The sequence below is a fragment of the Maniola jurtina genome, chromosome 19, assembly GCF_905333055.1.
Source record: "Maniola jurtina chromosome 19, ilManJurt1.1, whole genome shotgun sequence".
Taxonomy (NCBI): domain Eukaryota; kingdom Metazoa; phylum Arthropoda; class Insecta; order Lepidoptera; family Nymphalidae; genus Maniola; species Maniola jurtina.
In genome coordinates, this window is record NC_060047.1 from 7,593,862 (window position 1) to 7,616,457 (window position 22,596).

General features: G+C 36.5%; 4 protein-coding genes and 1 long non-coding RNA gene across 6 annotated transcripts; 4 read left to right on the plus strand and 1 right to left on the minus strand.

The window, feature by feature from the left end:
- The first annotated feature begins 956 nt into the window (after positions 1–956).
- Positions 957–6,296, plus strand: LOC123875162. The gene is made up of 6 exons (XM_045920849.1): positions 957–1,188; positions 1,814–1,900; positions 2,936–3,037; positions 3,775–3,892; positions 4,507–4,674; positions 6,058–6,296. The coding sequence occupies exons 1-6, from the start codon at positions 1,174–1,176 to the stop codon at positions 6,123–6,125; spliced, it is 558 nt and encodes a 185-aa protein (XP_045776805.1). The 5' UTR covers positions 957–1,173; the 3' UTR covers positions 6,126–6,296.
- Positions 6,297–7,094: 798 nt separating this feature from the next.
- LOC123875161 (NADH dehydrogenase [ubiquinone] 1 alpha subcomplex subunit 11-like) lies at positions 7,095–10,180 on the plus strand. Its single transcript, XM_045920848.1, has 5 exons — positions 7,095–7,279; positions 8,336–8,439; positions 8,655–8,764; positions 9,157–9,366; positions 10,064–10,180. Exons 1-5 carry the CDS (start codon positions 7,157–7,159, stop codon positions 10,093–10,095), a joined length of 579 nt encoding a protein of 192 aa, XP_045776804.1. The 5' UTR covers positions 7,095–7,156; the 3' UTR covers positions 10,096–10,180.
- Positions 10,181–11,308: 1,128 nt separating this feature from the next.
- Positions 11,309–13,334, plus strand: LOC123875168. The gene is made up of 2 exons (XR_006798085.1): positions 11,309–11,572; positions 11,819–13,334. It is a non-coding gene; the product is annotated as an uncharacterized LOC123875168 (long non-coding RNA).
- LOC123875164 (protein max) lies at positions 12,249–18,750 on the minus strand. 2 transcript variants are annotated; one of them, XM_045920852.1, is made up of 5 exons: positions 18,557–18,750; positions 18,398–18,466; positions 17,797–17,907; positions 17,009–17,132; positions 12,249–15,642 (listed from the first exon to the last, which is right to left on the minus strand). In XM_045920852.1, the coding sequence occupies exons 1-5, from the start codon at positions 18,596–18,598 to the stop codon at positions 15,479–15,481; spliced, it is 510 nt and encodes a 169-aa protein (XP_045776808.1). In that variant the 5' UTR covers positions 18,599–18,750; the 3' UTR covers positions 12,249–15,478. The 2 variants fall into 2 exon arrangements, with proteins under 2 accessions (XP_045776808.1, XP_045776807.1); XM_045920851.1 differs by having other exon boundaries at positions 17,791–17,907.
- Positions 18,751–19,418: 668 nt separating this feature from the next.
- LOC123875165 lies at positions 19,419–22,364 on the plus strand. The gene is made up of 3 exons (XM_045920854.1): positions 19,419–20,010; positions 20,977–21,056; positions 21,860–22,364. The coding sequence occupies exons 1-3, from the start codon at positions 19,905–19,907 to the stop codon at positions 22,094–22,096; spliced, it is 423 nt and encodes a 140-aa protein (XP_045776810.1). The 5' UTR covers positions 19,419–19,904; the 3' UTR covers positions 22,097–22,364.
- The last annotated feature ends 232 nt before the right edge of the window (positions 22,365–22,596 follow it).

The window sequence follows — 22,596 nt, forward strand, 5'->3', positions numbered from 1 at the left end:
TGAAAGATTTTCATATTTAACAGTCTACGTCATGTCTATCTATAGATAAATACTTTGTTGTATGTATAGGTACTCCAGCGCGAGCATAATCGATGTGACAACCCTTTTACGCGGGTTTTGTAAATGGCAAAGCGTTGCAAAAGCCGCGAAAATTCTTTGTCGCACTGATTGCACTCGGGCTGCTGAAAGTATTATAGTAGGTATGCATAGTACTAAGCTTTTTCTTGCTTATATTTAAATACTAGAGGATGCCCGCGACTTCGTGGATTTAGGTTTTAAAGATCCCGTGAGAACTATTTGATTTTTCGGGATAAAAAGTAGCCTATGTCCGTCCCCGGGATATATAAGCTAACCATGTACCAAATTTCATCTAAATCGGTTAAACTGTTGGGCCGTGAAAAGGTAGCAGACAGACAGACAGACAGACAGACACACTTTCGCATTTATAATATTAGTATGGATAAGTATGGAAGTATGGATTTCAAGTTAAAAAAAAATGTAAAATCAAAATAGATCCGTAGGTAATTTGGTCTGGTGGGAGGCTTCGGCCGTGGCTAGTTACCACCCTGCCGGCTAAGCCGTACCGCCAAGCGATTTAGCTTTCGCGTACGATGACGCGTAGAAACCAGGGGTATAGGTTTAATGAAACTGCCATACTACTTCCAAGTTAGCCCGTTTCCATCTTAGACTACATCATCACTTACCACTAAATAAGATCGTAGTCAAGGGCTTACTTGTATTAGAATTTGAAAATCCCAAACGCTTCGGTTATACTGCAGAATGTGGTTGGTAGGGATTACTTATCAGCATTATAGGAAAGTATTTAAACAAACCAGTCACAAGATCTATTTTACAACGTTGTTCTTAACCAATTCTTTGTTTTAATAAGACTCAGGTAAAAAATAAAGTCCTTACAAAGACTAATCCTCACAACCCTGTGGGTGGGGGTACCAGACTCAAGTTTAGGTACTCATTCAACTAGTAGGTAGTACATTACTTGAGTTTTGCCAAACTAGTTGCGTTAATTGAGTGCTTCAACCACTAGCCAGTTAGATAGAATCGTTTTAAATTAATTTTTGTTGGTTAAAAAACATTTACATAGTGAGAAAGAAGAAATTGTTGTTTATCCGTTCTTTTTGAACTGTTTTGTTTGTTTAGAAACTTCAATGAGCAATGGAATCTGACAGGGTAAGTTAAAGATGCTAAAACATCTTTTCACCATTTTAGATATCAGTGGAAATGATATGGATAGGAGGGTAATGTTTATGAAAGGTTTATGCACCGATATATAGATAGTAAGTATAGTACAGCACGATAGATCTCATACGTCCATGGGTTTATGGACGACATTGACAGGCAGCAAATTGATCGTACAGTGCGACAAGGATCTTTTGGCGCGTGGCCAAAATTGGAACTAACGCCGCCATCTTGTGGAGTGTCACGCTGTCCCCTTGTATGTTGTGTTGCTTAGTAAAAAAATCTTAAAATCACTGATTCTTTTAATAATAAGGCCATTCCATATGTACATTAATATCACGATATACTGTTAATAGATACAGCATAAATGTGACTGCATCTTATAACTACATTTAGCACTAAATAGGTACGTAATTATATAGTATTTGCGCAGGTAAACTTGAGTATATATGAGTGCATGGCCTATCAATGGTTTTTTAAATATTTTCCTTGCTTTGGGAACAGGGACGGCTTTCCCAATTTCAAATTTAGTAAAAATTTGATAAAACTTACTCGGTTTTCAACACTGACATTACCTAAATAATTTTTTTCTAATTTTTACCTCTCTTTGGCATAGACACCAAGTTCAAGCGAAGTCTCCGACGACGCTCCAAGCAGAAGACGCGGACGGCCTATTGGAAAACATCGAGTTCCTCTTTCACTTGTAAGTTCACCCGTCTGAGTAGGTAGGTATGTATGTATACCTAACTTAATGCTAAGTATCCATTTAGTTCTATCTAGTTATACGCGTTCTAAGCAATTAATCAATTGTGTGTGAGGAAATTTGCATGCCTGAGAGTTCTCCATAATATTCTCGAATTTGTTTTAAGTCTGCCAATCCACACTTTTAGCCTACACTACACAGGACTTTAGCCTACAATCTTCTCATAGTGAGAGGAGACCCGTGCTCTGTAGTGGTTCTTCTTCTTCTTTTAAGGGTTCCGTACCTCAAAAGGAAAAAAGGAACCCTTACAGGATCACTTTGCTGTCTGTCTGTCTGTCTGTCCGTCCGTCCGTCCGTTCGTCCGTCCGTCGGTCCGTCCGTCCGTCCGTCCGTCCGTCGGTCCGTCCGTCCGTCTTCCGTGTCTGTCAAGAAAACCTATAGGGATCTTCCCGTTGACCTAGAATCATAGGCATGTAGGTAGGTCTTATAGCACAAGTAAAGGAATAGATCCGAAAACCGTGAATTTGTGGTTAGATCATTATAAAAAAAATTAAAATGTGTTTCAATTTTCAAAGTAAGATACCTGGGGTATCATATAAAAGGGCTTTACCTGTATATTCTAAAACAGGTTTTTATTTATTTTTATGCACAATAGTTTTTGATTTATCGTGCAAAATGTCGAAAAAAATACCCGAGTACGGAACCCTCGGTGCGCGAGTCCGACTTGCACTTGGGCGGTTTTTTTTTCTTCTTTGGACTGTGAAGGTGCTTGAATAACCTGTCTGACCGATCTCTCCAGCCTCCGATCCATTGTGATCGCCACCAATTTTAAAGTTCCGTGCCAATACTTATGGCCACCAGGTATAGCAGCACTTACCTGGCTGATATTAGAGTAGTTTCCTTAGGGAGTACAATTTGTTTCCATAGGTGGATGCTGCGTTTAAGCAGGGCATTAGCAAAATATGTGCATCAGAGTCTCTTCAGACTCAATGGGTTGATCAAGATGATGATGATGATATATTTTATTATTTGTAGAATGAGCGGAGAGCCAGAAACGCTCAGTATGAAAGAGAAAGACGTTACGAAACATCGGAAGCCATGGCTGAGTTAGCTCATGCTGCGAAATGTGACCGTAGAGTGAGTACCTTTTGATATCCATCTACTTACTTCACTTCGCCATATTTTAACCTAGCAACAAAGCTCTTTATTTCTTACCTATTCTAAAGTCGCATCTATATTATACTAGAGGATGCCCGCGACTTCGTCCGCGTGGATTTAGGTTTTTAAAGATTCCGTGGGAATTGTTTGATTTTCCGGGATGAAAAGTTGCCTATGTCAATTACAGGGATGCAAGCTACCTCGGTACCAAATTTCATACGAATCGATCAAGCGGATAAGTATTTAGGAATCCCGCGGGAACTGTTTGTTTTTCCGGGATAAAAATAGCCTATGTCCTTCCCCGGGATGTAGCCCATGTCTGTACCAAATTTCATCAAAATCGGTTCAGCGGTTGGGCCGTGAAAACGTAGCAGACAGACAGACAGACAGACACACTTTCGCATTTATAATATTAGTACAGATGTACCAATAAAAAACTGCGTTATGTTCTGCGACGTGTTCAACGAAAATTGTTGAGTCGGAGCACAAAATCGGTTTTTTTTTAATTATATGATAGGGTTACGCTTGACGACAAGAAAGCACTTAAAAAGTTTAAGTTGGATCGCGCTTGCCTAAAAGATGCCTATTCACTTATTGCCCAAAAGGAACTTAAGTTATACGTGGCAGGTACTTAACACGGACTCCAGAAGAAAAGGCATTCCAAACCAGTTGTAGAGGACGTCTATGATACCTAATTGCCTATTCTCCATTTTCAGCTTAACCACTCCAACTTACTGGCCACGGTAATTAATCACCTTAAGAGGGCCGCTGAAAACGAATCTTCGAGTGAAATCGAAGAACTGAAACGGACTAACGAAAAATTAACATGGCAAGGTAGGTAGCTACAGGCTCGCACCTATAGTTAATTCCAACGGTTGAAGGTTTGCGCAGGTTAGCTAAAGAGTAGAAACAAAAGCCCTGCTAAGAGTTTTTCTTATTATGTTCGGTTATTTTATTACAGTATTTATTTTTTATTTTATTTTATTTTTATCCACTAGACATGTGTAAAATTGACCAGTGATCTAAGAAAAATTCACTACCTACAAAGTTATGTACCTAATAGAATATCGAACATCTCGATTCTCGAATATTGAACAGTAGAAAACCTGTTTAACTGGCATGTATTATAAATAGTTTTTTTAACCCCCGAATCAAAAAAGAGGGGTGTTATAAGTTTGACGTGTGTATCTGTGTATCTGTCTGTGCCATCGTAGCTCCTAAACTAATGAACCGATTTTAATTTAGTTTTTTTGTTTGAAAGATGGCTTGATCGCGAGTGTTCTTAGCTACAATCCAAGAAAATCGGTTCAGCCGTTTGAAAGTTATCAGCTCTTTTCTAGTTACTGTAACCTTCACTTGTCGGGGGTGTTATAAATTTTTAATTTACACTTGTTTAATTCATAGGATTAACATAGCTACGATGATAATTCTTTGATAATATATTTCAGTTGAAGCTTTAGAACAGCGTCTATCAAATTGGGAAGACAGTCAATATAGTCTTGGAAATTATCAAAAACACGCCAAGGGCGGCAAAAGAAAGGGAAAATCTAATAAAAGAGAGAAATCCACTAAAGTTTTGAAATTAAAAGCGGAAAGTCCTTTGGATAGTGACACAGGTAAACAAAACAAGGATATAGAGCAGAGTACTTAAATCTATTTAGGTACCTACCTACCTTTCAAAATAATTTAATAGGTACCTAAGTACGTAAGAGGTCCGTACTAAATTACAGGGTAGTAGGCAGGATTTTTTTTTTAAGAATATTAGCCATGCTAATCATGACTAATGCTCCCCTTTCCCCTCCAATTAAACGTAAAGCTTGTGCCAGGAGTGGCTACGACATTAGTGCAACGGGTGGGGTTCGAACCGCCGCCGACCGTTCGGAATTCAGGCCGCTCCTCAAGCGTTGAGCTATCGGGGCTCTGTTAGATACATAATCTGCTGCTGCCATCATATCATATCAGATGGGCGGAACCGTGAACATTTCCACCCATCTAGTCCGTCTACCTACAAGGAAACCTTGAAAAGACCGACAGTCCGAGATCTAGCTATACCTATAGAGAGAGCATATTTTGACTTTGCTCAGAGAACGAGAAAGATTTATGTCTCTTATTATTCCATTACAAATTAGGCCTTGACTACGGGAAATGAAACTAACTTAGAAACGTTTTTTTTTTTTAAATTTATAGACGAGCACTTAGCTCCAATCAGACCTGGTGGCAAGTGATGATGCAGCCTAAGATGGAATGCGCTTGCCTCGAGGATGCCTATTCACTCTTGACTTGAAGGTACCCATGTTATAATAATTGGAGGGGAAAATTGATGCTGGAAGGGCGTTTCAAATCCTAGCGGTTCGAATTAGTGCAGACCTTGGCGATTTTATCAAATCGATGGCATTTTTATCAAACTCATACCCCATATCGGTATCATAGGGCATTGTACCTCTTACCAGACCAGAGACAATTTAGAAATCAATATCGACTAATATTATAAATGCGAAAGTGTGTCTGTCTGTCTGTCTGTCTGCTTTTCACGGCCCAACAGTTTAACCGATTGTGACGAAATTTGGTACTTACAGAGTTAGCTTACATCCCGTGGAAGGACTTTTTATCCCGGAAAATCAAACAGTTCCCACGGGATCTTTAAAAACCTAAATCTACGCTAACGAAGTCGCGGGCATAGAGGATGCCCGCGAGTTAAGTATAAATTTCTAGATCACCCCTGCTGGGGATCTCCTACTTATAAGACTACAGCGCTGTCTGTAAAGTCTGAGCAAACTCAAAGTACCTAGGTAGGAACACTGTTTAGATTTACTAAGTATCTCAACGTGCCAGCGCCCAGCACACACAGTCATACATAACCACTATCTTCCTAACCCTCTTTACGGCGGTCACTCCAGAGTCCAGTGAGCTAGAAAAGATCATCATTATAATTAAGTTTAGGTATTAATTACTGTGTCCAATCCAATTTTTTTTTTTTTATTCAGTTTCTTCTTTTTCAGACTCCAATGGGAAATTTTCAAATGACGATGACGACGACGAAGAATCACAAAACTTAATTAGGTTTTAAATTAAGTAGTCCAGTTTGAATGCAATACAGTAGTAGGTGTATTGAATATACCTTCATGCACAAAAAAAAAACGGTAAACATAGGTGCATATAATTACCTATTATTGTTATTATCAGGTTTAACAATATTTATGGCTGGTATTAGAGCTTATATAAATTATGAATTTGATTTTTTTAAAAAATTGCTTTAGATAGGTAGATACGGGCTGAATGTAAGCAAGTATCTACAGTAGATGAGTTTATTTTGAGAGGTTTGAGAGTTACAAAATTTTGAACAAGTGCTGTGATTTAAAATTAAGTTAGGAAATAATGATTTAAAAATTGTAACGTGACATTACTTAAATTAAATAAATAATAGATAAGTGTATGAATATTTTGATTATTTTATATCTCATTGTTTTGAGGGGTTATTACATTGATTTTGAAAGAGCCACCTGAGGGTTGTTGCATTACGATAGGTAGATAAAAAAAACTAAATTAAAATTGGTTCATTCGCTTAGGCGCTCCGATGCCACAGACAGATACACAGATACACACGTCAAACTTATAACACCCCTCTTTTTGGGTCGGGGGTTAATAAATGATAAGGAGTTTCTACCTAAAATTCCAAGTTAAAATTAAAAGAAAAAATAAATATCTACAGGAGGCCATTTAAGTCGTAAATCCAAAGAGCGGTAAGTACGCTGGACCTGCGATTGCCGAAACAATTTGATTTTCGCTATGTGGAAAGCAGCAGTGATCGTAATATAATAAAAAATAAAACACTCGCAACTAAATGTTATCTTTGAAGAAATTGTCAATACCAACACGAAGACCATTTGACCCAAAATGTTAATTTTAATTCCTGATACACTCGGATACAGTCGGATTTTTGTGGCACACCTCTTCCAGCATACTTGTAACTATGATAATGTCAATTCCAGTGTTTTTTTTTTTGACAATCAAAAAAATATCACTAATGCCATTTTTTTGATATTTAGGGAGAAGTTGCTCATGCTTTCAGATTTGTTCCATGATATAAATGTATAAATAATGCCGTGTAAAGATAAACACGCTACGAAGTCGTGTGGATGCCAAGAAACCCCAAAACGTCCGAATCAACTTAATTATTATAAATACTATGATACTCCGGACGGATGCGATGTTTTTAAAAAGGTACAAGTACTTGTGTACAAGTTTTTAAGACCAAAATTTCATTGAATAAATTACTAGGCAATATATGTAATATTATATCGATAAGCGCAGCATTGGAGACCTCTCTACTAGGTGGACGGACGACATCAAACGAGTCGCTGGGAGCCGCTGGATTCAAGCGGCGTAAGACCCCGTGGCTTATGGAACTCTCTACAAGGGACCTATGTCCAGCAATGAACGTCTATCGGTTGACGACAATGATGACGTTATAGACCTTCCTACAATCTTTTTTTTACCTAGCTGACCTCAAAGATAAATGACTGTAAAACCAAACTTTAGAACTTCTAAGCCCATTCCAACGGCAACATCCTGTTCTGAGAGGAGCGGTGCTAGGATCCCGTAAACGGGACTGAAGCGTTAGACTTGTATGTACTAGTGTTCAACGAGCATCCTAATAGCGGGATCCAACAAATAGGATGCTCATATTATGAAAGCTCTTGCAATAAGCACAATGGTTGCCGTATCTACGCAGGATGTTGCCGTAGAAACGGGCCATAAAGCGCCGGAAGAAACTTATTGCGTTTTGCGACTTGGTTATCTTTTAACTTAGTTGTGGAAAAATAGATTATAGGAGATAGATATATCTATAGCGACCGCCTCGCTGCCAGCACTTGCTTTTACAGCCGATATCCAGTGAACATACTAGAGTAATACTACTTACTTTGCCTTGTTCAGGACTACAAGGTTTTTTTTAACAATATCAGCCATGCTTATCATGACGAATACTCCCCTTTCCCCTCCAATTAAGCGTAAAGCTTATGCTAAGAGTGGGTACGACAATAGTGCAACGGGTGGGGTTTGAACTGCCGACCTTTCAGAATTCAGTCCGCTCCTCAACCGTTGAGCTATCGAGGCTTAACTACCTAAGATTTAAGTAGATATGCCAAAAACAAATCAACAGGAAACAAACAAAAAGTTTATATATAAATATATACCTACGCTCTATTTAAATTTCAGCTTAAGTTTCATCAATTTCACTAAGTACTTGTAATAAGTAATTTGTGTTCGCTCTTCTAGGTTCTCGTTACATCACGGTATGGGGCAATGGCAGGCCTTATAATGTCCACTTATGATGTACTAATGTATTCACATGCTATTGGTTTTGGGCCAATAATGAGACGGTATGCATATAAGTTACAGGTTTTTTTTACTATATGATGTTATAGCGGCAATAGAAATACATATTCTGTGAAAATTTCAACTCTGCCTATTACGGTTCACGAGATACAGCCCGCTAACAGACAGATGGACAGACGGACAGCGGAGTCTTAGTAATAGGTTCTCTTTGGCACGATTCGGGTACGGAACCCTAAAAATAATTACCTACTTTTTCAAGTTACGCCTATCACACGATACCACTGACGCTGATGGGTGCCACTTTTGCTGGAGTGACCAATACTGTTCTGCGTATGCGTGAGAAGGATGATTTGCTGAACTACTTCATAGGTAACCACGAATAGCAATTATTTTTATCTCATCATCATCATGATCAACACGTTGCCGGCTCACTACTGAGTACGGGTCTCTTCTCACAATGAGAAGGGTTTGGACATAGCCCACCGCGCTGCTGGCTAAGTGCGGATTGGCAGGCTTCACACACCTTTGAGAACATTATGGAGAACTTAGGCATGCAGATTTCTTCACGAAGTTTTTTTTTACCTTTAAATTAATGATTCTCTCATTTGTTTAATTAGTTCTCATTACAATCATATTCAAAAAAATAGTGCGATTTGCATTTAAAATAACAATAAAACTGACTGCAAAGTAATCTCACCTGGTGGTAAGTGATGATGCAGTCTAAGATGGATGGCCTTAAAATTATTATTTTTCTGTTTTAGGCGGTTTTGCATGTGGGCCAATTCTTAGGTTCTACTTAGGCACAAACCACGCTGTCTTACTGGGCGGCCTTGCCTTGGGAATAATAGCCATGGTCAAGAAGGACTCCGTAGATTCTGGCTACGAACTGTTACCTACAGCTCCGCCGTCGCATATGCGAAGTGTGGGCAAATGGAGGGCGGATTATACTTTAGTACCAGATCCAAAAGATAGTAAGCAACACCTCCGGACTTTAAATGCTCGCATACATCAGTCATTTGTAGGAATGAGTATAATAAAATACCAGACAATTTAGACTTGCCTCTACACAAGTTTAAATAACCTATTACAAGTAGGTATGCTCCTAAAAAAGCATACCTATTATACAATCGATGATTATTTATTATCGATTGTATAAGGTATGTAAATAAATTACGTGAAAAAGCGTGGATTTGATTTGCTCCAGTTATGCGCGGGACTGCAATATACGAGTACCTACTCATATATACCTACCTAATTTGAATATTAAATAATGACATATCATTTATCAAAATTGGTTAAGCCGTTATAAGCGGACTTAGGAACGGACATAAAAACGGGCTTCGCCGTAGTCGGCTGAAAAGAGCTGCCGCCGAGTTTCTTGCTGTTTCTTCTCGGTTGGAAAGGCATTCCAAACCAGCAGTGGTAACTAGATTCTTTTGGTGATACGACAGCAGGTGTTTATCCTGCCGTGTGAATGGATCGTCAGCCAACTTCTCCATTCCTGCACAGCATGAAAGCACAGTAGGTATAGGCAACAACACATTCGCCCCACAGTTTTTCACCTAAAACTGACAGTACACTACCTACCCTACATACAGAGATTTTAAAGTTTTAGACTGTGTGTATACAAATAAAAATGTTTCTAACTTTGTATTTTGTCCTTTTCAGAATTAATACACACATGCGGCGTAACCAAATGAATATTTTGTTTCGATTAAAACCGATTAAACTATATTATAAAGATATTATGTTTAAATTGGCAAATAAATAATATTAATTTAACTCTGTTATTTCTTATTTGTAAGTAACAGAAATAAAATAGTAAGCAAGAAGACAATCACTATTGGCCTAAATACACTGGTGCGCTCTCAACTTGCGTAGAGGTATGTCATGGTATAAGCTGCCGAAGCTACGAGTATGTACTTATTGCGTCTACGCATAGTAATGGTGCACAACACGTGTCTGCCCGCGAAATTTAAATTTAATTTGGTTTTTCGCAATTTGTAAACTAATACGACAACGTAGGCTTATGGTTATTTTATTTGCGACAATGGCAATATCATCCTCACAGGTTTATATAAAAATCATTACTTGAAAAGGTCCAGTTTAAGAAATAAATTAAAGTATCGACTAATTTGTGAGAATAGTGCCATTGTCGCAAATAAAATAACCATAAGCCTACGTTGTCGTATTAGTTTACAAATTGCGAAAAACCAAATTAAATTTGAATTTCGCGGGCAGGCCGGGCTCATGACCCTTAAAATAAACGTTGTGTGCACCTCTTTAGGTTCTTGCACTTCTAGTGGAACTTGCGGATTGTCTGACCTCTCTAAGGGTGGCAAATACAGTATAGCCAAGTCATTTTGACAACAACTTAAACTCGGCTTTATGACATAGCAAATAAAGCTTAGTTTGAATAATATCCAGAACAAGTGTAAATTAAAAATTTTCAACACCCCCGACAAATCATTTTCAAATAAATAATTATGTATATCTAGGCAACGTCCATCTTGACAGCTTGACATTTGTCAATTGACATAATATTATGAACCTAACGGTTATGTAACCTTCTTTTCTACAAGAAAACTAGAAAAGAGCTGATAACTCTTAAACGGCTGAACCAATTTTTTTGGATTATAGCTAAGAACACTCTCGATCAAGCCACCTTTCAAACAAAAAAAACTAAATTAAAATCGGTTCATTCGTTTAGACGCTACGATGCCACAGACAGATACACAGATACACAGACACACAGATACACAGATACACACGTCAAACTTATAACACCCCTCTTTTTGGGTCGGGGGTTAAAAACACCTCACCACTCCACTCTGCCTGTGTGCATTCAGATGATCAGATGATCACCTTAGATATTTCGTTAAAAATATAATTTTCTGGTACATACTTATCTCAATGTAAGAGTAAAATAAAACGAACAAAATAACAAGAGTATTTTATATTACATCTTAACCTGCTATTTAGTCTTCAAGAACTGAACAATAAGTGATTGAAATAATAATAACTTTACAAAGGGCTTTTGCAGGCTTAAACAGAGTTCAGACGATCAATAAATATCGCGAAAGCCGTGGTCATGTCAAATTATATACTAGGCATAGTGTGCACAAAACAAGTAGTTCAATATGAACACGAGGTGTAGGACGGCGCACTGTATAACAAGTGTAAATTTATAACACCCCCGACAAGTGAAGATTACAGTAACTAGAAAAGAGCTGATAACTTTTAAACGGCTGAACCGATTTTCTTGGATTATAGCTAAGAACACTCTCGATCAAGCCACCTTTCAAACAAAAACTAAATTAAAATCGGTTCAATAGTCTAGGAGCTACGATGCCACAGACAGATACACAGATACATACGTGAAACTTATAACACCCCTCTTTTTGGGTCGGGGGTTAAAAACAGAATATCAGCCGGGCAAATACACAATATTTAATCTTTAGGCTATAACCTACGCAAACTGCCATATTGCAACTTAAGATTAGAGTATTTGCTTTGTGCGCACTTAAATGATGGGACTAAAGCGCAACACCCAATTACAGAGTGAAGTGGAGCGGAGGCGCAGCTTCTATTTTATAACTAAACTCAACTTTATTTATTTTGACATTGGTGTAGTGAAAACAAAAAACGGACACTGAAAGAACGTACCGCGCCGCTTTGAGTTATATCCCCAATGAAAAAGTACGAAAGACGCTGCACTTTAGCTCCACCCTACTCTCTAGATGTGCATTGCACAGCCTAAAGGTGCTGAAAAGCCTGAGCATTCACTTGTAACTGAACAAGAGCTTTTGCTGATTTTTCGTCATTCCTGTTGTTTTTATATGAGCTATCATAATCATAATTTATTCATTGCAAATACACAATATACATTATGTACACTATTTTACCTGTCATGTAACAACATTAGCTAAAACGCTCATTACAAGGAAATGCTCAAGTTGATTTGAGTGAGAGCAACGTTACGACGCTATTAACGCTGTGCGTATTGCCAATATTGATACCAGTTTTATCAGGATACTATATAGCGATATTTATTGACTGTCTGAATCTTGATATGACCAGAAACCCAAACTTACATTAAAAACTAACAAAAAAGTTATTATTTTCTTCTCAGTTAAACAAAATTAATGTCACCAAAAACAAAATGTCCACTGGGGCATGTTTCGTCATTCACCTACATATTATATCAAACATTTCTGAACTACAGGAATGTCAACTTGTATAATTAAATGTCCAAGAAGACTAAACTTACTTCAATAACCTAATATTGAATATTCTTACAGCTAACCCGATAAGTTATATCAAAAAGACTAAAGGAAAAAAGTAAAAGGTTGCAACTGATAACTTATGTAGTGCAAAATGTTGTAGTCCTGTAATGCTAGATGTGTTGAAAAAAAAAAATTCACCAAGGTACAGTTTGATACAGTTTGGCTAAATTGAGCGCCCACACAGCACCTTGAGTGTATCTAAGTACTAAGTACCTTACTTAGTTCTTAGATACACTAAGTTAGTTAGTAGATAGTTACTTACTAAGTAGAACTAAGTAAGGTACACATACTTGATATTGTAATCGGTTAAAAAAAACAGGTGAAGACCAGACCCAAATATCAGTTTTAAATACTCATAACTGTACTTAAAACATCAGTTACCAAAAAAGTAACTACCTTAGTTATTCCATAAGAATATTCATCCTTAACCATATAAACGACAATTTATTGCTAGAACAAAATTAAAAGGCAATTTGCTTTAAAACCCAACGAACAGGTTCTTTGGCCATAAAAAAGATCTCAAAATATATTGTTTACAAAATAAGTAATCTATATTTCATTTTAAAATGGTAAATACAATTGCCTTGTAACTTATTCTATGGGCCAGACGTAAGGACTCGTGCACATTTAGGGTGGTCGAACCACATTAAATTTAAAAAAATCCCCTTTTTAGATACTTAACAATAAAAAATATTTTGATTACTACATCAATCTTGTATAAGTACTTTTAGCATGAGTATGCACATCTCCATATTTATTTCAAAATACTATGTCAGAACGAATTGAAACTAAGTAATCTTAATTTAAAGCTCCAGTTTTAGCTTAGGGTGCCTGTCTACTAAAGCGGGGTGAACCGGAGACGTGTCCAGCATACCATTGATAGATCACGTGATAATTCTGTCTCGTAATCCTTTAATAATGTGACGGGTCTGTTGAACACTTCTCTGCTTTGCTTCGCTTCCAGTAGACTAGCACTTTTAAGCAACGATAACAGATACTTTATAAAAAAACAATACTACAAAATGTACGAATATACAACAAGGAGCAAGGATTTTACTGTTAAAAAACTCTTCCACATCTGATAAAATCCATCAACGTTGTAATTACAGATACCCATATTAAATTATTGATAGTTTCCATACTAGATCGAATTTCTAAAATATGTAGATTTATAGTACAATTTATATTTGAGCAGCCAAAAACTTTCTTTGTACACAATATTAAAAATCAAACAAACAACAACACTTCGTTATAATGTTAAACAGTTTGTACAATTAACAAAAAACATGCGCTCCGAATTGAGAACCTTCTCCTTTTTATTGACGCTCCCAGGCCCGGATTTACATTTCTCAGTTGGTAACTTATTAGCACTCATTTGTTGTCCAGGCCGGACAAATAAAATCGCGCGAATTCTATTGCACTATCACTAGCCATATTACAAATGCGAAAGCGTGTTTGTTTCTTGGTTTGTTCTTCAATCACGCCGCAACGGATCAACGCGATTTTTTGCATGGATATAATTAGACCTGGAAAGTGACATGGGCTACTTTTCATCTCTAAAATTCAAACAGTTACTTTTAATAACCTTAATTTGCGCGAACGAAGTCGCGGGCATCAGTTAATTTATAACAAAATAATATGAACAGCCATTATCGTGATTTCATTTAGTATACAACTTATACACCAACGCAAAATAGCAGGTATTTTATTTTTGCTTTACACAGCTGGCCATCTAAATGTGCGCCAGCCATTAGCTAGTCACAAAGGATCGACTACTGAAATGTCTCTTAGTACTTAAGAGCTTCTTAAATATTTAGTGACTGTTGCAACATTTATTGTACTTATATAGAAAACACCAAAATTCACTCAATCTTTAAGATACTCTTAAATAAGAAATGTTTCAGTTTACAGTCATAAAAAGCTTACATTTCCCAAGTCTCAAATACCCAACCGATCATAACAGATCATACAGAGAGTGAGTCCGTATTCCATGTTCCTGCATGAAATAAAAAAATAATGTAACAGTAACGCCGTACTTGTTATCACAATTTAGAAAGTCACTAAGGCATTGTTCACACAAAGTGTAAAGTCAACTAACTTGTGAAAAAGCTGAGTATAAAACCTAGTCTATTTTTTAATTGTTTCGTGTGCTGTGTGTTTTTTCGATTCCTTAATAGTGATGAGGTACCATCGATACTTACCGATAAAAGAAGGAATTCTCATCAAATGTATATGACACAACAAAATGTGTTGAAAATAACTCCAATTGAACAAGTTATATTCTGCATAGTAGGTATGTTGCCTCTATGGTTTCTAAAAGTACAATAATTCTTCTAAAATCATTAAACTGTATAAAACTCACATTCAGTAATTGACAATACATATTTTGTTGTGAACTCTACCCAAGTGTCTATATAGAGAGTCTGCATTTGAACTGCGAATTAGACTTCACATGGACAGTTTGAAAGTTTCGGTACAGTTAAACTGCAATAGGACTATGTCAATTGAAATTTTCCAGTTGGCTCACTATTGTTTTCATTCTGTGACTAGTTTTTTTTGTGTGGTATAATTTATATCCTTGGGGATATTGTAGCTCTCTATCAGTGAAAGAATTTTAGGAATCGGATGAATAGAACAAGTATTTGTGAGCAGGATAGTCGCTAACCAGACTAAAGACAATTTAGATATTATGAATTCTTAAGTTGCTGTTCAAATGCATTTTCTCTGTACAGATGTTAAAAAATTTACGTATTCAATGCAAAGGAAATGTTCCTATTAGTCACTTAATCTACGTACATTACACATTGACACTGTTTATTTTGAGTTTCTTGACCCTGCGGGTAGTGCCTTCACCATCTGAACTGTCCGTATCATGTGAACTGCCTTCTGATTTGATTCCCAATCCTAGTTCATGGGCATCCATGTAGTTTCCAGTTGCTCTTGCTTTTTCCATTGCACGTACTGTAACAATAAAAAATGCTCACTGTTGAGGGATGTAACCCTTGTAGGGTACCACGCTAATGGGGGTAACTTACAGATCTTTTGTGTATTATTCAAATGTTTAAACCCAGAGTGTAGAGACCCAAATCAAATGCCACACTATGTATGTTGAGTCAAATCCTATCAATCCAAAGTATTTTGTAGTATACAGGCTATAATTAAAACCTGATAAAAACGAAGACAGGCGATAGTAGTGATGATTAATGATAAGATACCACAATAAAACGCAGAAACAAGTGTAAATTAAAAATTTATAACACTCCCGACGATCCAAAGTATCTGAGTTTTCCAAAACATCATTTTCAAATAAATAATTATGTATTTAGGCAACGTCCATCTTGACAGCTTGACATTTGTCTATTGACATAATATTATGAACCTAACGGTTATCTAACCTTCTTTTCTACAAGAAAACTAGAAAAGAGCTGATAACTCTTAAACGGCTGAACCAATTTTTTTAGATTATAGCTAAGAACACTCTCGATCAAGCCACCTTTCAAACAAAAAAAACTAAATTAAAATCAGTTCATACGTTTAGGCGCTACGATGCCACAGACAGATACACAGATACACACGTCAAACTTATAACACCCCTCTTTTTGGGTCGGGGGTTAAAAACTAAAAAAACTGAATCTGAGTATTTCAAATAAAATATCTGACAGATTGCGTTAATACGCTAACCGCGAGTTTTGCACGCCATAAATTACTATTTTGAAAAATACTAAACCATTAAAAGAAGTATAAGGCAAATGGTTATTGGTATTGGATTGTACAATATTTAGGTAGGATAATAATAGCGCTAAATTTTCTAATTACACCCTGTAGGTATACTACAAACACCTAAAGTGGCATTATAGTGTGTATTTGGCCATTTGGCCTAATATGGTATTTGAAAATTGATAAAAAAACCTATGAACTGTGCACACAACACGCATAATAAGAACTTAATGTGGATGTGTCCACGAGTGGTTTGCAAGCGGTTCATGCGCAAACGCAAGTGTGGACCAACCTTAAGAAAAGAAAAACAGTGATTAGTACAATTGATATACAAGGAATCAAAAGCTTAATTTGCTATAATCCGCCAAACCAATGAAAAAAAAAATTTGACTTTGCAATTAGACATTGTAAGGTCTACATCTCCTGAGGATACTCCGGCGTTGGGGCGAAACGCGCGTCGAGTGGTGTTGGAATCTGTGTGGTGCTGCGTACTATACAGATTTCATTGGTTTGGCGGATTATAGCAAATTAAGCTTTTGGTTCCTTGTATATCATGGACTTCCGCAAAATAACGCCTGCTTCTATAATACATTTAGTACAATTGACTTACTCTGAGTTTCAAGGATGGTATTTTGTCTTCGTAGGTCATCAATGTCTTGTTGGTGAGCGTTATTTTTCCGCCTCATGAACTGTATGTATTCAGCTGCTTTTTTTAAGATTTGAGCACGACTTGCCTGAAATAGAAACATTGATGCTAATTTGGTTGTATACCATCTCCAAACTTAACTAAATTGACAGGTATATAATATAATGCATAATGTTATCCTTTTTACAATGCTTCAACTAGAAAAGGATAGCACTACATTTGGACTTGTCAATTTAGTTTAGTTTAGAGATTGTGTACAACAAAATCAGCAACATTATGAACAATATTCTAAGAAAACATCTCAGTCTAAACTGATGGTAAGCATGTACATCGTATAGAATAGTCTTATTGATTAATTATCTGTTTAAAATTTAAACTATATCAAAGGTTTTCTGGATAAGACAGTCAGTGACCTTGAAACACAAATACCATAACTTAGTATAGTATAATGTACATCAAATAAACTTATGTGATACATCAAGTCTTTTTATTTGTTGCGACTCTACCACTAGTTTCTTGGCAATAAAGGAAAGATATAGAACAAAAAAGTAAAAAAATAAATTACTTTTCTTTTAAAAGATCAGAAAAAATAGAATAGGATCCAAACCTGACAACACTTATCATTATCAGTTCTAAGAAAAGACAGGTGACTTTGATTAGGAAGAATATTATGGACTGGACATGGATGGAAGACATAAAGAATATTATATGTTAGGTTAGCAAAAATATATGTAAAAATAACTAACACATACAACTTTTTCCCCTTGTAGGGCTGGTACTGCGTCTCGCAATGAAGTAAAACTATCTTTTATGTGATCTCTCCTTTTCCTTTCCAAAGCATTATGATGAGCTCTTTTTTCAGCCTGTAATTTTAACACAAAATTATGACATACCTACAAATAACAATATTTTGCTTGAGGCCTATACAAATAAAAAATTACTGTGCTTATATACCTCAAAGGATGACAAAGTGTATATAAACCAATTGAGGGCCACATTATCTAATAACTATAGTTATAAAATGGTATGATAAATACCATGATAATCAAAGACAAACTCAAATGTACCTATTTTGAGACCAAGAACTCTTTTCACATCAAATTACAACTGTATTATTATTATTTATAAATGGTGAATTACTCACCACATACTTTGTTTGAGGGTTTGCTATGATAATCAATATGTTCATTCTAGATAAAACATTAATTACCTACTTATATACCCACACAAATTGATAAAATGAACACGGTTTAGCTAGTAGGCTGTTCAATAATCAACCACAAACAATTTAGATGGATAAAAAAGAAATTGAGAGGGAATGTCGCAAGTCGTTAGAACGATAATAATCATCACCTGAGAATAATATCCACTTCCTCCCAAGCTATTCCTGGCGTGTGGTCTAGAATCAGAGTCGTTCTCGGCCTGGAAATTACACAGATATGAAGGAAATAAAATATAAGCAGTCATGGACTGATGTGATCAAACGTGAGGCCAAACAGGGAAAACACCTACATCACTTTCAATATCAATGTCGCGATCATCGTCGCTCATCATCTTGACACTTTTCTATCAAACTTAAGATAGCAAACAAGTATACAAATTCATGCATAAGATGATTACACTCGTTTTTACTAAATATTTGGCCTGTTTTGCTGTTTATTGTATCGCACTTTGCACAAAAGAACGCGTGACAGCAAATGAAATGACATTAGGGACATTGACTTGACAAATTCACAAACGTCAGAATGACATTAGGTAGGAAAAAATGGGAAAAAATGACGTAACGCATCATAGATTAAAATAATAGGTACTTAAGAAAAAAATTCATATGGCAACATTTTATTTTTAAAACTAAAACTAGGACTATGGACGATGGCATGTTGAAGCCGAAACTAAGTTGGACAAGAGAGTAACAGATAGTTAATATTATTTGTTGTTTTACTGAATTATTATTTTATGAGACTTGGCTGGTGTGTACCGTGTGACCAATACTCACTAACGGATGATAGTCAAATGCTAAAAGTCTCGGGGTCGATTCCTGGCTCACGGGTTCAATTTACGAATTTCAGGTACTTACTGACTACCTGCTTGGCATTTTGGCGGCAAGCCATACAGACCTAAGTTTTCTTCCTATCCAAACCTCCTAATAAGTATTTATAGGTATAGCGCATAACTGAGTTGAGTAGGTTCCTGCGGTTAGTAGTGGAGCGGTGCGGGAGGGTGACAACTATAATATTATTGTCACAAGTAGATCAATCACTGAGGTCTCCCGCCACGTCATCACACCCTCCCGCACCGCACTAGGTACTATAGTCTATACCTACCTCAGGAACGTATTCAGTTATGCTTTATGCCTGCCAGTTAAAGAGTGTGGTGTGATGTGTGTGTGTGTGTGGTGTGTGTTGGTTTTGGTCAGTAACTAGATGCTCAAGTTCAAGTTACAAGTTTGCGTAATTTAGGGTTATTGTTGATGGACCACTCCAAATGGAATAAAAAACTTGTCTGGTGCTGTGGTGACACAATATTTACAACAGCTATTTTATTCAATACTTAGATAGTAACTTCCCTTTCAGATTTATAACAGAGTAACTTCCATTGATAAAACAATAAACTAGGAACTCTATTCCTATTTCATTAACGTGCTATTTTGCTAGGCATCGCAAAGATGATACGAAGCCCCACCGAAGGCGTATCATGTATGACATATCATCAGCTTGCCTGCGCCGCGCCGGTACCTATTGGTTTCATTTTCCTTGATAATTCATAAAAGTATCTAGTCTCGTTACTGAAACATTATTTTAGTTTTTATTGGAGTTTGCTTTTCATTCTTTTTCGCGGGTTGTTCCAGAAAATCAATACGATGCATACAGTTTTATTATTAGTCATTTTATCATCGTTTACGGTTGGCGATATTGGTGCGAAATTGAAGAAAACTTATCCACCCCATTGTACTCAAGTAACAAAAGGTATGTAAACAATATCAACTGAGTTGTTATTTATTAAATAAGTATACAAGTGTAAATTAAAAATTTATAACACCCCCGACAATGTATCTGAGTTTTCCAAAACATCATTTTCAAATAAATAATTATGTATCTAGGCAACGTCCATCTTGACAGCTTGACATTTGTCAATTGATATAATATTATGAACCTAACGGTTATCTAACCTTCTTTTCTACAAGAAAACTAGAAAAGAGCTGATAACTCTTAAACGGCTGAACCAATTTTTCTGGATTATAGCTAAGAACACTCTCGATCAAGCCACCTTTCAAACAAAAAAAAGTACATTGAAAACGGGTCATTCGTTTAGGCGCTACGATGCCACAGACAGATACACAGATACACAGACACACAGATACACAGATACACACGTCAAACTTATAACACCCCTCTTTTTGGGTCGGGGGTTAAAAATAATATTGTCTAACGAATCTGGGACCTCACACTTAAGTGTGGCAGTCTGCACCATTGCGTCAGATAAATAATAATAATTGATCGATATAATTAATATCTAACTGAAATATGACTTAAAGTAATATTTTTTTTGAATTGAAAATGTTACAGTAACAGTTACCTATTCAATTCAATTCAAAATATTTTTATTCAATTAGATTTTTACAAGTACTTTTGAATCGTCAAGAGCATCTAGCACTGGTTCGGAATGCCTTTCCTGCAGAGAAGAACCAGCAAGAAACTCGGCGGTTGCTCTTTTCAAAGATTTGATATACAATATTATGCCATGTCTAAAAGTAATTGAAGTCCCGCGCATTGCTGGACCGAGTTGCAGGTCAAATCCACGCTCTTTTATCATTTACATAATCTTCGATTGTAGAACTAATTACTAGTATAATCTTAGAACTAACTAGTTAGCCCAAGTGGAATGGTGCCAAAAATATTGGCTGCATTTATTAAGTAATTTAATCATTTCAGATACAGATTATGCTTCACGTTTCAAGTTGGACTATCCAGTCGCCTACATCCATCCGGGCGTACGAGAGACTTATCAGCCAGTACGTTTTTGCTATCGTCGTCGCTGCGCATGAAAATTCCGCTATCTATGTGGAAAATAACTAGTTTTCAAGAGAATTTTTAGCTCAAATTCTTTGAAATAAATTACTTTGAACACGCTAAAGAACGGGTTTCCGTGCGCGCGCCTTAAAATGACATCAAAATCAAAAATTCTAATTAAAAAAAGTTGAAAACTAAAACCCGACTGCGATCGTCTTAATAAACGTTGAAATATTATAGTATAAAACTGGTTGTTTGTTGCTTGGTATATTTTAATGTTGCTGTACATTTATATTTATGAACATGTTATGAACTCAAATTTTTTTCCTCTTTCATTAGACATCCCATTCGATAATTTTTGGAGACCTCCATTTTTTTTATGTAACATCCGTTAGGTAAATTTTTTCGTATAAAATACAGCTTATTATGTCACCCGAACTTTTACGACGAATCAATTGACACCTCGTTCATCAAAATCGGCCTAGTAGGTAATTTAGGCGCTACTTTAGACCCTTCCTTTTGGCTTTGCCGCAGTCGGGTAAAAGCGAGATTATGTATTAATGGAACTTGCCTATTTTAATTTTATGAGTATCTATCTGTTATATTTTTGTCAGTCTGAGGCCTTTTCACGTCTCTACCGCTATCCTGAACTTGATAAAAATTGGAGCTTGCATATTGGAGACCTATGGCATTTTTTATTCCAGAAAATCAAAAATTTCCTACGGGTATTTTTTTAAAACTCAAGTCTGTATGGACAAAGTCACGGGTAGCAGCTATTTATCTGTATTATATTACTATGTTTCAGTTGTACTGCTTACACCCTCCAGCGGTGAATAAGGCAGTAACTGTCGTGTGCGATTGGGCAGCGCCTCCTCAAGTTCAATTCACCCTGGGAGATGACTACATGCACGTAGTGCGCCAGGATCCGACTGGGCGCTACCAAGGCAACGCCGTTATCACCACATACCAACTATGCAGTCACAACATGTCCCATGTGGAGAATTTTGAAGATAAACCTACTATTATACCTCATGAAGCATAACGTCAGCCTTAAATATTTTTTGTGTATTAATTTAGGGTCATGGCAAACACGAGGCTTTTGACATCAGCGATCGGCGATTTTGCGACGATGCATCGCATTTTGACCGACGACTTTCTGCGTTCGATCGCTATATAGAATTCGCGTATTTAAAGCGACTTTTTAACCGACTTCCAAAAAAGGAGGAGGTTCTCAATTCGTCGGAATCTTGCTCGCGATCAGTGTAATAGCTTAGTAAACAGTAGGGTTTTAAATGGGCATAGCATATTTAAGTACAGTGGGGCCACTAAAAATTTTTTTTTTTTTTTTTCTCATTTAGAGAGCTGGGTCACTAGTGTGACCATGTGGCTCTGGTAGGTCCCTATTATCCTATTCTAACACTAACTAACATTATTCTAACTAATTTTATTCTAACACTTAAAACTATATCTACATACTATTATCTACTCTCTATAACTCTGTCTTAAATTTTTACGGACCATCCTGTACAGATCTTTTGCTGC

Coding starts and splice junctions, on each gene's coding strand:
- LOC123875162 (XM_045920849.1), top strand. Junction 3,038..3,774: donor CTGCGAAATGTGACCGTAGA/GTGAGTACCTTT, acceptor CTCCATTTTCAG/CTTAACCACTCCAACTTACT. Junction 4,675..6,057: donor TCCTTTGGATAGTGACACAG/GTAAACAAAACA, acceptor CTTCTTTTTCAG/ACTCCAATGGGAAATTTTCA.
- LOC123875161 (XM_045920848.1), top strand. CDS start 7,157: ATGCCGTGTAAAGATAAACACGCTACGAAGTCGTGTGGATGCCAAGAA. Junction 8,765..9,156: donor TTTGCTGAACTACTTCATAG/GTAACCACGAAT, acceptor TTTCTGTTTTAG/GCGGTTTTGCATGTGGGCCA. Junction 9,367..10,063: donor AGTACCAGATCCAAAAGATA/GTAAGCAACACC, acceptor TGTCCTTTTCAG/AATTAATACACACATGCGGC.
- LOC123875164 (XM_045920851.1), bottom strand. CDS start 18,598: ATGATGAGCGACGATGATCGCGACATTGATATTGAAAGTGAT. Junction 18,467..18,556: donor ACATTGATATTGAAAGTGAT/GTAGGTGTTTTC, acceptor TGTAATTTCCAG/GCCGAGAACGACTCTGATTC. Junction 15,643..17,008: donor TACCATCCTTGAAACTCAGA/GTAAGTCAATTG, acceptor TTATTGTTACAG/TACGTGCAATGGAAAAAGCA.
- LOC123875165 (XM_045920854.1), top strand. CDS start 19,905: ATGCATACAGTTTTATTATTAGTCATTTTATCATCGTTTACGGTTGGC. Junction 20,011..20,976: donor TTGTACTCAAGTAACAAAAG/GTATGTAAACAA, acceptor TAATCATTTCAG/ATACAGATTATGCTTCACGT. Junction 21,057..21,859: donor TACGAGAGACTTATCAGCCA/GTACGTTTTTGC, acceptor ACTATGTTTCAG/TTGTACTGCTTACACCCTCC.